This window comes from Heterocephalus glaber, unplaced genomic scaffold (genome assembly GCF_053883595.1).
Source record: "Heterocephalus glaber isolate CG9 unplaced genomic scaffold, H.glaber_assembly_v1.0 deba00000621, whole genome shotgun sequence".
In the NCBI taxonomy this organism is placed as follows: domain Eukaryota; kingdom Metazoa; phylum Chordata; class Mammalia; order Rodentia; family Bathyergidae; genus Heterocephalus; species Heterocephalus glaber.
Window position 1 is genome coordinate 33,869,287 of NW_028258153.1, and position 17,743 is coordinate 33,887,029.

The 17,743-nt window shown below is 43.9% G+C and overlaps 1 protein-coding gene across 2 annotated transcripts in view; it reads left to right on the forward strand.

Annotated features, from left to right (window-relative positions):
- The window catches only part of Phf2 (PHD finger protein 2), a 99,341-nt gene that overhangs the window by 58,973 nt on the left and 22,625 nt on the right, over positions 1 to 17,743 (forward strand). For both annotated transcript variants that reach the window (XM_087205945.1, XM_087205946.1), the window contains exons 4-5: positions 12,526 to 12,686; positions 15,862 to 16,003. In XM_087205945.1, the coding sequence (XP_087062071.1) occupies positions 12,526 to 12,686; positions 15,862 to 16,003 (303 nt within the window). The remainder of the gene's footprint in view (positions 1 to 12,525; positions 12,687 to 15,861; positions 16,004 to 17,743) is intronic.

A 17,743-nucleotide genomic window follows, 5' to 3' on the forward strand; every position in this document is an offset into this window, starting at 1 on the left:
CAATGAATACATTCATTGTGGGGAATTGATATATATACATGTTGCATCTTAATCCTTTTTCTTTTAATAAATTTTATTTTATCTCATTCTTCCCCCCTCAAGCCCCCTCCCCTCCCTGTGTACAAAAGCTTTATTTTCATTTTTTCCTTCTATTTTCACTTTTTTTGTCCCTTCCTTACTTTCTCCCTTCTTCTTCCCCTGTTCCCCTTTCCATTTGAATACTTTCCTCCCATTTCACAACATCCATTATACATTTCAGTGCTTATTTCCACTTTCAGTTTCTCACACCAGCGAAACAATGTGGTATTTAAACATGTGTGTCCGATTTATTTCACTTAAGAGTACGGTCCCAGGGTCCATCCATTTAGCTATAAATGTCTGAAGCTCACCTTTCTTTATGGCAGAGTAGTACTCCATTGTATAAAAAAAACACATCTTCTTTATCCACTCGTCAGTTGATGGGCATTTGGGCTGTTTCCAAGATTTAGCTATTACAAACTGTGTTGCTATAAACATGGGTATGCATGTATCACCATGGTATGATGCTTTTAATTCTTTAGGGATGATACCAAGAAGAAATATAGCTGGGTCAAATGGAACCTCTAGTTTTAGTTTTTTGAGAAATCTGCACACTGATTTCTACAGTGGTTGCACCAGTCTGCACTCCCACTAGCAGTGGAGAAGGGTTCCTTTTCCCCCCACAGCCCCTCCAGCATTTGTTATTGGTTGATTTCTTGATAGCTGCCATTTTTTCTGGAGTGAGATGGAATCTCAGTGTTTTAATTTGCATCTCTTGAATGATCAGTGATGTTGAACATTTTTTCATATATTTATTTGCTGTTTCTAATTCTTCATCTGAGAAGTGTCTTTTTGTTTCAGATGCCCATTTTTGGATTGGGTCTTTAAATTTGGGGGGTCTTTTTTTTTAGTTCTTTATAGATTCTAGATACCAGTCATTTATCTGACTAGCTGGTAAAAAAATTTTCCCACTCTGTGGGTTGTCTCTTCACTCTGTTGGTGGTTTTTCTTGCTGTCCAAAAGCTTTTAAATAAGATGAGGTCCCAGTTGATTCTTTGTAGTATTTCTCATGTGGTCTGGGTTTTGTTCATGAAGTCTTTGCCTACTCCTATGTCCTCAAGCGTTCTACCTATTCTCTTTTCCAGATATAGTGTTTCTGTTTTAATATTTAGATCTTTGATCTATTTTGATTTTAGGTTAGTGCATGGCAAATGATATGGGTCTAGTTTCAACCTTCAGTGCGTGGAAAGCCAGTTTTTCCAGCACCATTTATTAAAGAGGCTATTTTTCTTCCAGTGAAGCTGTTTGGCTACTTTGTCAAAGACAAGGTAGTTGAGTATGTCTGGAGTTTTTTCTGCATCCTCTAGTCTGTTCCGCTGGTCCTCAGGTATGTTCTTTTGCTGGGACTATCCTGTTTATATCACTGTAGCTTTGTAATGTAATTTAAAGTCAGGGATTGTGATACCCCTTGCTTTGCCTTTGTTGCCCAGAATTGTCTTTGCTATTTTAGCAATTTTTTGTCTAGTTGATGTGTCTATTTTAGAATATCCTTCAGGACACTTTGGAGTGCTGGTTTGGTGGTCATGAGTTTCTTCAGGTGTTCTTTGTTATGGAAGTATCATATTTCTTCATCAGTTTGAAGGATAGTTTTGCAGAGTACATCAGTCTGAGTTGGAGGTTGTTTTCTTTTAGGGCTTGAAATACTTCACTCCAAGCTCTCCTTGACTTCAGAATTTGTGTTGAGAAGTCTACTGTGATTCTGATGGGCTTTCCTTTATGGGTGATTTCTTTCTTTTCTCTAACAGCTTTTAATATTTTGTCCTTGTGTTGAATTTCTGGAATCTTGAATGTTATATGCCTTGGGGAAGATTTTTTTTTGATTGTGGCTAATTGGAGTCCTATATGCCTCACTTATCTGTATGTCAAATTCTTTTTCCCTTTTTGGGAAGTTTTCTGCCATTACTTCTGAGAATAGGTTCTTTATTTCATTTGTGCTATCTCCAGCTTTTTTCATTGAATAATCAATCTTAAGTTATTCTTCTTTGGATCATGTAGCAGCTGCTGATTGATTTCTCATGGTCTCTTGCTATTTTTAAGAAATCTCTCTTTTCTTGATAGCTAACTGCAATTCTGTATTCTATATCTAATATTCTGTCCTCACATTGGCTCATTCTGCTGCATATACTTTCTTTTTTGCGGGGGGTGGTTTGGTACTGAGGATCAAACTCGGGTCCTTGTGCTTGCGAGGCAGGCAGCGGAACCACTGAGCTAAATCCCCAGCCCAATATTTGGAATTATTTTTTTTTGGTACCGGAGATTGAACTCAGGACCTTGCACTTGCAAGGCAGGTACCGGAACCACTGAGCTAAATCCCCGGCCCTTTGCTGCATATACTTTCAATGGAGTTTTCTTTCTTTCTTTTTCTTCCTACTGGGGATCAAACTCAGGATCTTGCACTTGCTAGGCAGGTGCAGTGCCACTGAGCTAAATCCCTAGCCCTCAATGGAGTTTTTAATCTCCTGGATATCTGTTTGAATGTGATTCATGGATTCCATTTTTTCCTATAGTGGTATTCATGGCTTCCATCACGTTCCTGCGCTCCTCTTTTTTTTAATCTGTATATTTCATTCTTGTCATTATCTCTGTAGTTATCTGGGAAATGATTTCTGCTGTGATTTTTTTTCTAGAGATTAGTTCATCTGCTCTGTTACTTCTACTGTTACTACTTCAGAGAGTCCAGGTGGTGGCTTTCAGATTGTTCCACTTCTAGGCCCCCAGGGTTTGCCTTTGGTAAGCTGAAAGTCTGTGGGGGTTACATCTTGTTTAAGTGTCTTCTCATTTTCTATTTTCATTTTAAAGTTTGATTCCTGAGTTGATGCTTGTAAATTGCTTATGGTGAGTATCTTTATTGCCAGTATTCACAACCCTTAGGAAATAACTACTTCTCAGAAGCATCTTCCAGGTGTAGCTAGCTTTTGGGTTTTGAGTCTGTTGCGGGATCCTACCTCTTCAGTTTATTTGAGGATGAGAAGTTTCTGCCTACCTGGCCCACCTGCCAGTTCTTTGGCACTGGCTTCTAGGTTTTTTATTTTTTTAAGACCCTTTGGCAATGTCAGTCTTGGTATATCAAAGGAACAACTGATTACCACAATTATGTCACCTTGGCTAAAGTAGTACAATCAACAATAACAACAGCATCAAATACAGCCTAGAAAATGGCAAATTGTAGCCCTTAATATGGCTCTTTTACCCTTAGGGGAGAAGAATAAAGGGGTTAGGGGGTAAAAAACAGAAATAGGAGAAGAAGAAGAGGTCGAGGACAAACTAGGAAATTGGTGAAGAAGACAAGTAGGAAAGAGAAAAGGAAAAAGAAATAAAAACAAGAACAGAACAACAACAAAAAACTAGAAACTGTTCAAACACTTAAAAAAATAAACAAAACAAAACAAGAACTAGAAAGGGGGGGAAAAAGAAAGAAAAAAGAAAAAAGATAAAAAACCCCAAACCATCCAATTCAAGGTGTGTCTCTGTTGTCACTGTTAGGCAGTGTGGGAAAACAGAATCCAGAGCCAAATTGATTAATCCCAGCAAGCTAGCTGCAGCTTCACTGTGGGGTAGTGGATAATCCCATCCAGCCTGCCCCTTTAGTTTCTTTTCTCTTGCATGATTGCTCTGGCTAATGTTTTGAGAACTAGGTTGAGCAGGAGTGGTGATTTTGGACACCCTTGTCTTGTTTCTGATTTTAGAGGGAAAAGCTGAAAGCTATTTAATATGATGGCTATTGGTTTGTCACAGATGGCTTTTATCAGATTGAGATACAGATCTTCTATACCTTTTTTCAGAGTTTTTATCATGCATGGATGTTGGATTTTTGTCGAATGCTTTTTCTGCATGTATTGAGTTGATCATGTGATTTTTGTCCTTGCTTCTATTCATGCGATAGATTACATTTATTGATTTGCATAGGTTGAACCATCCCTGCATCCCTGGGATGAAGCCTACTTGATTATGATATGTGTATGATATTTTTGATGATTTGTTGCAGTCTGTTAGCCAGTATCTTGTTGAGGATTTTTGCATCTGTGTTCATTACAGATTGAACTGTAGCTCTCTTTTTTGTTTTGGTCCTTTTCTGGTTTTGGAATCAGGGTAATGCCAGTTTCTAGGAAATGATTTTATAGTATAGTACTCCTTCCCTTTCAGTTTCATTAAAAGAGTTTAAGGAATATTGGTATAGGTCTTCTGTAAAGTTCTTATAGAATTCAGCAGTGAATCCACCAAGTCCTGGGGTTTTCTTGGTTGGTAGTTTTTTTTTTTTTCTCTGCTTCAATTCGTTGTCTTATTGGATCATTCAGGGTTTTTCTATCTTCATGGTCAGTTTTTGTAATTCAGATATATCTAGGAGTCTTTCTAGTTCCTTTGAATTGTCCAATTTATTTGAGTATAGGTTCTCAAAGTAGTTACTAAAAATCAGGATTTTGGCAGTGTCCATTGTAATTTCACTTTTTCATTTCTAATTGCATTGATTTAGGTCTTTTCTTTCCTTTTTTTGTAGGATTGGCTAAGGGTTTCTCTGTTTTGTTTATTCTTTCAAAGAACCAGCTCTTCCTTTGATTCATTAATTCTTTGCTTTTTTTTTTTTTTGGTACCAGGGATTGAACTCCGGTCCTTGCGCTTGCACAGCAGGCGGCGAAACCACTGAGCTAAATCCCCGGCCCTCTTTGCATTTTTTTATGTGTTTCAATTTCACTAACTTATGCTCTGATTTTTATAATTTCCCTCCTTGTACTATCTTTGGATTTGTATTGTTCTTGATTTTCTAGGACCTTGAGGTGCTTCTTGGGGTTATTTGGGCTTATTTTATTTTTCTGATGTGAGCATTCACAGCTGTAAACTTCCCTCTTAGAACTGCTTTCATTGTGTCCCATAAATTCTGGTATGTTGTACACTAGGGTTATCATTTGATTCTAGAAACTAATTTCTTCCTTAATTTCTTCTGTGACCCATTGGTCGTTCAAGCAAGTATTGTTTAATTTCCACATGTTTGCATAATTTCTTTCGATATTGATTTATAGTTTCATTGAACTGTGATCTGATAATATGCATGAGATAATTTCAGTTCTTTTGTATTTACTTAAGCATGCTTCATGGGCCAGCATGTGATCTCTTTTGGAGAAAGTCCCCTGTGCTGCTGAGAAGAATGTGTATTCTGTTGCTGTTGGGAGGAATGTTATAGATATCTATGAAGTCTGTTTGTTTGAAGTTTCAGTACAAATCTGATTTGTTTTTGTTGATTTTATTTTTGTCTAGTTGATCTATTTGTGATAGTGTGATATTGAGATCCCCCACTATAGCTGTTGTGATGTTTATCTGATCTTTCATATCCAGTAGTGTTTGTTTTATGAAGTTGGGTGTGCCAGTGTTAGGTGTATATATACTTATAATTGTTATCTCTTTCTGTTGAATTGTTTCCATCAATTCAACCCTTCCCGTCCCTACAACCAGTACGTAGTGGCCTTCTTTGCCTTTTCTGATCCTTTTGGCTTGAAGTCCACTTTACCCGGAAATAGGATAGCTATTCCTGCTTATATTCAGGTTACTGTTGCATAGACTATTGTTTTCCATCCCTTGACTTTTAGTATGTGAATTTCTTTTTGGATTAAATGTGTTTCTTGTATGTAGCATAGCATTAGGTTTTGTTTCTTGATCTGTTCTGCCAATCTGTGTCTTTTGATTGGGGAGTTGAGACCATTCACATTGAGAATTATTACTGAAAAATATTGACTTATTCCTGTTATTGCGTTTTTCTCCTATTGCTGCTTTTCTTTTTTACCCCCTTCTGCTTAACTGTTCACCCTACCTGTGTATTCTTTCTGTTAAGACTTTTTGGCATTTTTGGCTTCATTGTCTTTCTAGGATATCCTTTATAATTTTCTATAGTGCTGCATTAGTGGTCATGAATTTCTTAAGGTGCTCTTTGTCATGAAAATACTATTTCCCCATCAATTTTGAAAGATTATTTTGCAGGATATTTCAGTCTGGGTTAGAACTTGTTTTCTTTTATAGCTTGAAACACTGCACCCTAAGCTCTCCTGGTCTTGTAAGTTTTATGTTGAGAAGCCTACTGTAATTTTAGTGGGTTTACCTCTATGAGTGATTTGTTGCTTTTCTCTAACTGCTTTTGAGACTTGGTCCTTTTGTTGGACTTCTGTGATTTTTAACTATGATGTGTCATGGAAAAGTTCTTTTTTGAGCATGTCTGTGCAGGGTTCTATGTGCCTTACTTATCTGGATGTTTAATTTTTTCTTTATATTTGGAAAGTTTTCTCCTATTATTTCTGTAAACAGGGTTTTTTTTGTCCCTTTTGTTCTGTCTTTTGATTTTTTGCTAATTCCAGTGAATCTTAGGTTAGTCTACTTGGCATTATCCAGCAGCTTGTGGAGGATCCATTTTCCATGTTCTTTTATTGCTTTTAAGGCATCTCTGAATAATTGGCCTCGGAAAGCAGCCCTATCTTTTAGCCCTAACACTGTCCTCACATCGGTCACTTCTGCTACCCATTCTTTAAATAGAAGTTTTAATCTCCCGGATTTCTGTTTGGTACCTTTTCATGGACTACAGTTCTTTACTAAATTGGTCATTCATGTTTTGTGTCATTTTGTTTAGCTCAGCTAGCTTTTTATTGGTGTCTTCTATAAACTTGCTGATTCTTTTGCTTATTATGTCCATTATCTGTTTAATTATATCTTCTTTGAGATTGCCAAGCACCTATTGATCTGTTTTTTAAAATCTCTTCTGTTATCCTTTGGAATAATTTGGTTGTGTGATTTTTGATTTCCTCCCTCTCTGATTCCCTAAGGATCAGCTTTGGGAGAGTTGGGAGTTTTTGGAGGCATTTTGTTTCCTTGTCTTTTCATACGTTCATTGTTTGTTTTGTTTTGTGCTGAGGTTTTCAGGCTGATTATAATTGACTTTGTTTCTAGTATGAAGATCTCTTTAGTATCTGATTTCAGGGAAGCATTCTGGGTGTGGCCAACTAAGCCATTGCTTCTGTCCCAAGATCTGACCACCTTTGTTAATTTGGGAGTGGAGGATGCGGTGTAATTGTCTAGTACCCAGTTCTCTGGGAATGGGCCACAGTATTTTTAATAACACAAAGGTTATCTGGATATTGACTACTTACTGAGAAAATCTGTTAATAGCAACAACTATGCCACCCTGGCAATAGCAGCTAATCAGCAACAATAATAGCATTCAAGACAAACTACATGTTGACATATCATCTTGATGTTGACATTATATGTCATACTGTGTCACCTTTAACCATAGAATAAAGATCTGTAATTCTAGTATAAACACTAAGACATCCTAAATATTGACCTACAGTATATATCTACTACACATGACTACTTCTACTAACAATAGAAAAGAATTCAGTAGTAATAACACAGAATTAACTAAAGATTAATAAAGCTTGATGGTTATACTAGTCATGATAGAAGGGTTGAGGAAAGGCAGAATGAAAAGAAAAATTAAGCAATGGAAGGTGAGAAGAATGAGAGAAAAGTGAGATAAACCATCCTGTTAAGGAGTAAAAGGAAATTTATTAGATACAGTTACTAGAAGAGAACAAAGGAAAAAAGTGAGAAAAGGGAAAAAATAAGAATAAAAAAATGAAACAGGGTGGAAAAAAGGAAAAACAAAGATCTCCAAACCCCCCAAAACCAGTGAAGAAAAAAGAGATAAAAAATTTAAAAAGAAAATAATGACTAAGAAAATATTTTTTTCTCTGTATGTTTGAATGAGTGATTTCTTTCCAGGATCTATAGCTTTGGAATCCAATAAGTCACAGTTTTCTCTGCCGAGATTTATGGCCTGTGGGTTTGTGAGGTGCCCCCCTGTTCCAGATGCCCCTCTGTCAGTTCACCCCAGGATGTGGCAACTTTCTAAGCTGAGGCATGTCTTTGCTCACAGTGGTGGATAGGGAAGCAATCAGATCTCTGATCTGTGTTAGATGTATGCAGCTGTGCAAGGGTTCATGTAGACTGCTATACTTAATGCTAGTAGTTTTCAGTCCCAGCTGCTTCTGAAAGTCTTGTCTGGACTGGGTTCTCAACACAGACAGCAGTGTCCTTCCTGGCTTGAACTTAAACTTCTCAGGGGGCTCTATGTCTAGCCTGCACCCTCCCTGTGACAGTCTTCTGTGTCTGTCTCTCTCCCAGCCACTGTGGGAGGGTAACACTGGGAACCCTGAAGGGAAGTTGTTCTGAGACTCTGCCTTAAATAATTGATCTTCCCAAAATGGTGCCTGGCAATCCAGGTGCTGCACTGGATTCCTTCTTTAACTGTTGCCTACTATGTGGAAGAAGTCACTTCCAGGGTAAAACCCCATGCTGTTTTTGCAGTTTATAATCCATAGTTGGCTGGTTCCAAGACAGGAATGGCAAACAGTCATTGCAGAGGAGAAACAACATGGCGAGCACAAGGTAACAGGCAACAAGGGACCTTCACTGAGTTTTTCTGCCTCTTTTATTCCATCCAGACTACTGGGATTAGGGTGATGCCAAACTAATCACTCACATGTAGTGGTTTAGTAATCACATGCCCTTAACCCCAGCATCACACATTCCAGATTCAACTACCTCTGAAAAAGAAAGTCCCATCTCATCCACATGAGGCTTTGCAGGGGAGGGGGACATCTAAACACAAACCATAATACCTTGCATCTGCAAAGACAGGTTCCCCTCCCTGGGAGCTTGGGGGTGAGCCTTGAGACTGCTTCATTCTTTTCTCTGTGTTATGGTCCATTTCTCCAACTTCTCTGGAAGTTCTAATTTTTCTGTCACTTCCCTCCTGATTCCTGGAGATCTACTCTCTTGTTTTTCTCTTCACCAAGTTATTTTCCAGGTGTCTGGATTCTGGATCTGAGAAAGGCTGTATTTTGTTGCCAATCACTATCTGCCATTTATCAGGTGTGGGCTCTAGGTATCCCACCATGGCCAGGCAATGACTTCAGGCTCCAGAACTGAGCCGTCTTCTCATTAGAGACTTGAATATTTCTTTCAGCAAAGGCTTATTAAAAAGTATACCGTTTTGTCTGACAGTGTTTTCATTTCATCCTTATTCTTTAATGATTCTAATATTCTGAAGTTGATCTAAAGTTCTGTAGTAAAAATTATTTTCCTTTAACTCTTTGAAGATATTATTTTACTATCTCTTGACATCTCTTGTTGCTGATAATCTGTTGTCAGTGTAATAGCTAGGTTTTATTTTGTTTCTGGTAAATGTGGTGATTGGCTTCTTGTCTTTGATACATCATGAGTATACATAGTACTTCTGGTTCTGCATTTGTTTTTGTTTATACTTCTCAGAACTCTGTATCCTTTTAATTTGAGGAGTCATATCTCAATTCTGAAAAAAATATTCTGTTTTCTTTTTCATTACCATTTCTTCAGCATTCTGTCATTTTTCAGAATTTTCTTTCAGTTCACTATCTTTTTTTCCCACCCAGTTGCCATGTAATATAGCTACTAGGTTTTAAATTTTAATCATATTTTTATTTCTAGAATTTCTATAAAGGTTCAATATTGTCTGTTCTTTTTTTGTACTACTCTGTCCTTTGCTTAATTTCTCATTATCCATTTGGTGTGTTTAATAGATTCATCTTAACATTTCCTTTTCAGCTGTTCTATTATCTTTCATTCTTACGGTCTGCTCTTTTGGCTGGTGTTTCTGCTGACGCCCTCCTTGAGTTCACTTCCTTTTGTGAGGCACACTTCTTTAGGGGAGTCATTTTTCATGGTAGCTTTCTGCCTCTGGCTCTGTTAGATGGGAGACTTCTGGTGGCTTCCAAACCTTACTTGGCAGGAGCTTGGTGTTCCCTGAGCTTCTCACAGTTGTCTACTTACATTTTTCTTCTTCCTTATCTTGCATTCACTCCTACTGGTTTATTCTTTTTTTAAAATTAATTTTATTGGTACATTTTAGGTATACAATATACTGACATTTATCATTGGAAATTTGTACCTTTACATAATCTCTCTTCGTTCTTATTTTTCCCCCTTCCCCTCCCCTCCCTTCAACCTCTCCATCCCTCCCTATTTACAGAGACTTTGTTTCCATTTTTTCATTTTCTCATAGCAATTCCATTCCTTTCTTTCCTCTATCCTTCCCACTCCCCCTTTCCCTTTGCCCCTTTTCTTCCTATTTCACATTATCTATTAAACCTTTTAGTCCTTATTTACACTTTCAGTTTCTCACACTAGAGAAACTATTTGGTTTGTACACATGTGTGTCCTATTTATTTCACTTAAGATGCACTCAATGTGCATCCATTTAGCTGGATAAAGAAAATGTGTTTTTTTAAAATAAAATGGAGTACTACTCAGCCATAAAAAATGAGAAATTAGAGACATTTCTAGGTACTGGTTTATTCTTAATGCTATTATCATGTGGTCCAACCAGCAGACACTCTTCTCTCCTGATCTTAACTGACTTCTTGGCAATACTACATCGTAGCCCTCTCTCGTGGAAGTTCTGTTTTCCTCCCACCTGCTTGCTTCCTCTCCTGATGACTGCTCTCCTTGAGGCACTGCCTACCAGGAACTCAGTTCTAGGCCCCCAAAGGATGTACAGCCTAACTCCAGCTTCTGGTTCTCTTCTAGTCCTGACCTGTCCGATCTACCCATCTGGTACATCCCCTGGAGAATCCAACATGTATCTCACACCAGATAATGTCCCTAGCTTAGTTCTTGGTCTGGTTCTTGCCCTCACTCCTGCTCTTCCTACACACCAATCCCCGATCTACCTATCTTTGCTTCTTTCTGCTCCCTCAGCCCCAGCTGATCGAGCACTAGATGTGTTGATCTCATGAATCCCCCCTTGTCTCTCTTGTCTACCTGTTCAGGTACGCCCTGAGGCACTGACCTTCCTTGAAATGGTCACCCTGCTCCCACCATAGTCCTGCTGCGGTCCCGTCTATGCAGTAGTGGTCAGAATTGTAGACTGTGTTGCTGCCCTGCTGATACTGTTCTGTGGTTCCCTGGTGCTCTGAGCCTGCAGTGTGAGCCATGACCAGGGTGGACAGGCCCACTGGCCTCCAAGCTCCCTGTCATCCCACACCTCCAGAGGTCTTTGCTGGAGTAGTCCTTGCCTCTCCTCTTTGGCTTCACCACGCCTCTGCTTAATATGCTGCTGCCTTTCCCTGTAGCGTTTCCAGGTGTGAGTTGATGTGCTCGTCTGACACGGCCTGTTCCTGGTGTCTTCTGGCAGGGCTAAGTGCCCAGGGCAGGTCCACACCCAGCACAGTGGGGCTTTCTCGAGGCCCCCACTGCTCCTAGGAGATTGCTGGGACACATCCGTCTTCTAAGTTATTCCTCCCTTTTCCTGTGGGCCATCTTATCTCCTCGGCCCTGTGGTGGCAGTAGTGGCCAATAAGGGACAGACCAAGACTGGACACTCATGACGTCACTGTGTTCAGTCTGGTAGTGCCTGGCCCTGGCACTGCCACTATCTCTGGGGCAGGAGGGAGACAGAGGGAATGGAATCAAGGGCCCTGGGGTTTGCCCTTGACTCCATGCAACTTTGTCCGTGGCCCTCCCAGCCATGGAGCCTCTGGGTCCCTTCTTTTTTTTTTGGTACCGGGGATCGAACTCGGGTCCTTGCGCTTGCACAGCAGGCAGTGAAACCACTGAGCTAAATCCCCGGCCCCCCTGGGTCCCTTCTTGAGGGGTAGACTCCGTCTTCAGACTTAGCAGCTCATGCCCTCCTCAGTCCTGCCTCTGGAAGGTGCTCCTGCTGTGTGGAGTTGTGCTTCACAGCTTCATCAGGGCAATAGGGAAACAGAGGCCTGGTCAGGTCTGCTGATTGGGGTGGCTGTGCTGGGCAGCTCCTATGGCTCCAGATGAGGAATCTTACCCCAGGACCCAGAAGCAGGAGCCACAGTTTCCTGAAGATGTTGTGTTGGGCTCCTGTGAACCAGGGCCATGGGGGCCAGTAGGAACTGTTTTGGGGCCAGTGGTCCCTCTGTGGGAGCTCTTCCTGGATGTGTTTCCCAGGATGGCCCATCCTGGGCAGTGAGGCCTCATGCCCAAGCCCACCTTAGGGGTAATGGGAACATTACTCTGTCCTCCGCTTAGGCTCGGCTATGGTGGGCAGTGGGAAAGGGAGCCCACCCCAGGCACGATGACTTCTGCCGCTCTGTGCCGTGTGGGAAGGTGGTTGGCTTGCAGGGCTGTGGAGGTCTTGCTGTCTCTTAGCACTGTGGCCCTGCCTCCATCTCTTTGTGTAATGTGGATGGGGGCAGGGGCACAGGTGGTGGGAGCTTGGCAGGGACACCCTGCCAGCCTATAGCTGTCCCTGTGGCCCCAGTGTGGTGCCGTGGCCTTCTCCAGAGGCCTGGGAGGCGTGGGATCAGGTGCTGCTAGGCCTCGCCTGCTGAAGGCCTGTCTAGGCTGGACCAGTGCCAATGGCCATGGCGTGGGTCTGACCTGCAACCCCCCCCACAGTGCTGAAGACGTGGTGTCCCGTGTGCCAGGCAGCCAGCTCACTCTGGGCTACATGGAGGAGCATGGCTTCACCGAACCCATCCTTGTCCCCAAGAAAGATGGGCTGGGCCTGGCAGTACCAGCCCCCACATTCTACGTCAGTGATGTTGAGAACTACGTGGGTAAGTGCTGCACTGCCTCATCTTGTGGGGTCCATGGGGTTGCTGATTGCCTTGTGTGTACCAGCCCCACACCTTGGCTGTGTCCTGCACGTGACATAATCAGGTGAGACTCAGGGCTCTGTTCTGGGCTCTTAGATCAGGTCTTGGGTCCTCCCAAGACAATAGGGACCTTGGTAGGTCCCTCTCTGCTCAGTTACTTTGGCTGTTATGGGGGGCTGGTCTGGGGACCCCTTGATTCTCCAAGCTGTGAATTCTACTATTCTGGGTCACATGTTCCTGCCATATGCTGAGACTCTGGGGGCTGACATCCAGGGACTGGCCTTCCTCCTCAGCTCCACAGCCAGTCACTTCTCACTGCCCAGGCCACCTCTCCTGGGTTCCTCTGGACTCTTGTTGATGCCACTGGTGACTGCTATCCCATGTCCATGGGCAGCCACAGCCCTCTGACACAAGAAGTTGGAGCCATTTGGGTGGAGGAAGGTGACTGTGTGTCAGATGGGGGTCAGCACGCCCAGAAGTGACCCGAGCGGGACAGGCAGCTATCCAGCTGGGCTCTGAGGCCTACATGTTTTCTGGAGTGCATGTGTTAGTGGCGGTCCCTAAGAATGGAGGGAGAAGAGAGAAAGCCCTGAAGACACACACGCAGCATGGGAGAGTCTGGGCTAGGCTCAGACAAGTCACCCCACTGCTGTCCACTTGACTATTGCTTTGAAGGCCAACCTGGAGGTTACGGGGGACTCAGTGTGATCATCTATGGGAGCGAGCCATGGGACACATAGCAGCACCCACCTGGGAAGCCATTGTATTCCATTTCAGCAAGGAGATGAGGCCATGGGACCACCTAGGTGGAGCTCACAGACTAATGCAGAAGGGCATGTCTACATCGAGGGGGCCAGAGGGCTGTAGGGCAGCTCGGAAAGAGGGTCAGGAGGGCTTCCTCCTGGGCTGGGAGTTGGGTATCATGGGTCTACAGAAGATTCATTGTAAGGCATCTTTCTCCAGAAGGAGGGCAGACTGGCTGTGGCTGGTGCTGCCCTGGCCAGAGCTGGCCAATGGGTCAGTGTGCACTTGTGTGTACAGACAGGATCACCTGGCAGTCTCTGCTTGGCTCCTCCATGCTGGTAGCCAGCTGTGCAGCAGCTCTGCCCGGAAGGTTCTGGGGCTCCCAGGCTCTGCCTCAGTGGCCCACCATCCCTCTTTCCTGTACCATGCCTGGTTGCTACCTACCCAGGGCTGCCTGTGGCGGTGAGGAACACCAGCGAGAACTGCTGCTTCTAGTGAGTTCCCACCAGTTCTGGGCATCTTTTAAACTCTTCCCACATGGGGGCTGATTGCACCCCACCCCCAGCTCTGAGAACCACTGAGGCTCTGGCTCCCCTACCCATAGGGGCCCTGGCTCCTCCATACCAGTTCCTGCAGGAAAGTAGAACTTAGAACAATAGCTTTTCTTTCTCTCTCTTTTTAAAATAAACCTTTTTAAGCCCACACAAAACAAAAGAAGTGCACAGCAAGTCCTTTGCACCTGGCACTGGCCGCAAAACCCACCAGCTCTCTGCCTGTTTTCTGTCACCCCTCACACCCTTGGAGTATTTAAAAGCAAATGCTTTTTTTGTTTTTTTTAATTTGGTACCAGGGATTGAACTCAGGTCCTTGCGCTTGCAAAGCAGGCGACAGAACTACTGAGCTAAATCTCCGGCCTGCAAATGCTTTTATATACATATTTTTGCCCACAAAACTGCAGTATACAGCTTGAACAGATGCATCATCACACTCTACAGCATTCACGATAATTCCTTCATAGCTTGTAAGACCTGGTTTAATTCTTCCCAGTTCCATCAAAAATACCTTTTTTACATCTTGCTGTTTGAATCAAAATTCAAAGAAGGCCTACATCTTGCTTTTTTGTTTCGATGTGCTGGAAGTCCCTTTCCCTTTGTGATAGCCCCTACCCCCTTCCATCTCATGTTTGTTGGAGAAAGGGGTTGTGGGCCCAGCAGAAATTATTGTACCAGAGACTTGGCTGTCAGTGTCCCTGTGGTGTGGCCTAGTAGGTGCCTGTGTCCCAGGAGTTTCCTGTAAACGTGATCCTTGAGCCCTGCTTAGGTACGGGTTCAGGTTTTTGGCAAGTCTCCTTCCTGCTTAGGTGTGCAGACAGGATTGTCCATCAGGACCTCTGGTGATAGATACCTCAATGGCTGGTGGGAACTGGCACCCAGCCTCCTCTGTCCTTGGCAACCCCAGTTTTCCTTACCTCATATCTGAGTAGGCACTCTGGACCCTGTCAAGGGACAAATACCTTGTCGTTCTGTCCTTCTACTCCCTCTGCTGATCCTGGGTCTTCTGTAAAGAACTTATACTCTTTAGTTATTTGGTGCTGGCAAACTTTTCCTTATCAGCTGTTTATCAGTTGATCAGTTTTTAGAATAATGAGTTGGTCCCTGTATAAGTCAGCTTTCTGTTACTGTAAGAAAATATCTGAAACAATGAATGTAAGGAAAAAGTTTATTTGGGGTCATTGTTCTGGAAGTTCTAGTCCATGATCCATTCGCCCCATAGTTTTGGGCCTCTGATGAGGGTGGCATATCATGACAGGAGTGTATGGCAGAGCAAGAGGAAGAGGGGACCAGGGTCCCACAATCCCCTTTAAGGGTACAACCCCAGTAATCTAAGGACCTTACATTATGCCCTACGTCCCACAGTTTCCACCACTTCCCAGTAGCACCAGAGGCTGGGCATTGAGAATTTAACACATGGGCCTAGGGGACACTTATCCAAACAATAGAAATGCAGTATCTTGTCTGTAATGTTCCAAGAGTAGGTGTGGCCCATGTATTATGCAGGGTGTACTATGCAGAAATTGACTTGTTCATAAACATCTATGTGTTTAATCTGCTGACCTGGCCACCCTTGCCGAGGCCTGACATCCACCACCAAAAAGTGTCACCAGGTCCTTGTGGCCACTGGAAGATGGGCACCTCAGGCACTCTGAATCAAGGGGAATGGTAGCAGGGAAGATGCTAGCACCTAAAGCCTCAGGGTCTACCTCCTCATCCTCAGTGGCTGCTGCCATGTGCAAGGGCAGCTGAGGGCATGCAGTGTCCACCCCACGTGTCTAGACATGAGAGAGGTCATGCTACCTTCTTCACATGCTCACACCCTCCTTCTGCCTCCCCAGGGCCAGAACGGAGTGTGGATGTAACAGATGTCACCAAGCAGAAGGGCTGCAAGATGAAGCTAAAGGAGTTTGTGGACTATTACTACAGCACCAACCGCAAGCGGGTCCTCAATGTCACCAACCTTGAGTTCTCCGACACCAGGTGACAGGGCTACCCTGGATGTGGGTACTGCAGTGCCTGGCTTGGGGACCTCTCCCTGCTGTGGGCTGCTCTCAGGGGCACATGGAATACTAGACCTGACACCGGCTACCATTTGCTATTTCTCTTTGAACGTGAGAAAATAAGGTACTGTGGACAATTCAGACAAAAACAAGGAGCAAGAAAGGGAAATCCTCCTGGTTTGGGCTCCACCCATCTCCCAGAGACAGGATGCACACTCTTGAGACATAGTCACACTCATGAACCATTCATGGACACACAATAACATGACATTTACACACACTTGTGCACGCTGGGACATACTGTACTCACTGACATGCTCATGGACACACTCACTGATGTCATGACATGCTCATCACACATCTATAGCATGCTCACAGTCATTGGGCCACAGCCCCACTTCCCCTGCCTTTCCAGTCCTGGCTCAGCTCTCTGCTTTCCTTGGGTTACAAGGCCCTGTTGTCCTTGTCCTGCTGAGTCCCAGGTGTTGTTGCCATAGCACACAGTCACTGTGGGTGGAGTGCCTCCCTCAGGCTGGTCATGTGCAGGCCCTTCCCTGTTCCCAGGACTGTGCACTAGCTGTGTTCAGCACCTTCCCTTTCCACCCCTCCCTCAATCCCACTGTCCACCTGCTGACCCTTGGGAAAGATTCAGAGTACTCACAGCCATGAATGGCCAGGGAGGGTTTTGTTTTTGCATCACTTCCACTTTCCCTGCTTCTGGAAAGCACACAAGATAACACATGTGCAATTGGAAAAAGTGAAAGAACTATCAAAAACCTCACTAAGAAAGAATACAGGACTGTGCCAGGAGCCATAGAAAGGGAGTATAACTAGACACTGGTTCTTTTTGAGTTTCCTGACAGCAGAGGCAAAAGGGGTAGATGACAGCAGAGAAGTACTCAGTGGAAGGATTTTCTCCAAGGCTGCACTCTGCACTGTGTTTACTTTGGTACCAAAGAACATGCTGAGTCATGTCCCTGTCAGGGCAAGATGGTGCTTTGGCCTGGGCTTTCACCTAGGCCAGGGACACCCCTTTGCCTCCCGCCCACCCCCCAGCCCCATCCAAGGACTGTTGGGGGTTGTAGATAACCTTTGTTATGTACCAGAGCATTCTAATGGACCAGGCCACAGTGCAAGCTCTGAGATCCCATTCTGTACCACCTGAGAGGGAGGCCTCCACATCATCAGTAAGTCGTCCCCAAGACATCAGCCAGGCTGTGAATGTCAGGCCCGATCCCATGGGCTGTCTGGCTTAGCTCTAAGGGTCCACTGCCTCTGAGTGTCCACTGTGCAGTGGGTCAAGGGTGATGTGCGTCATTCAGATGCATGTATCACATCTAAACTGTCACTCCTGGCAGCCTTGGGTGCTCACAGGGGTGTTGGGATCCTCTCCATTGCAGAGAGGGGCTGGCTTGACTGCTGAGGAGTTGGCCAAGCCAAGAAAGATGGGCACTTAGGGGTGCATCAGGAGATGGGGGAGCCGGCCCCTGTGCTGTGCAGGGTGCAAAGGCCTAGGCTGGAGCTGGACTACAAGGGACCCTCTCCAACCAGCAGGGGACCCTCCCCTGAGGGCAACAGTGCACTCTGGACATCACCTGGGGGGCGTTGAGGACCCCTGGGGGCAGATGAGAGGCTGCCAGTTTGCAACACACTGGAGATTTAAAGGTGAGGGTTTGTGACTGAGGCTGCTGAGGATGGGTAGCAGGACAGGGCTTATGAT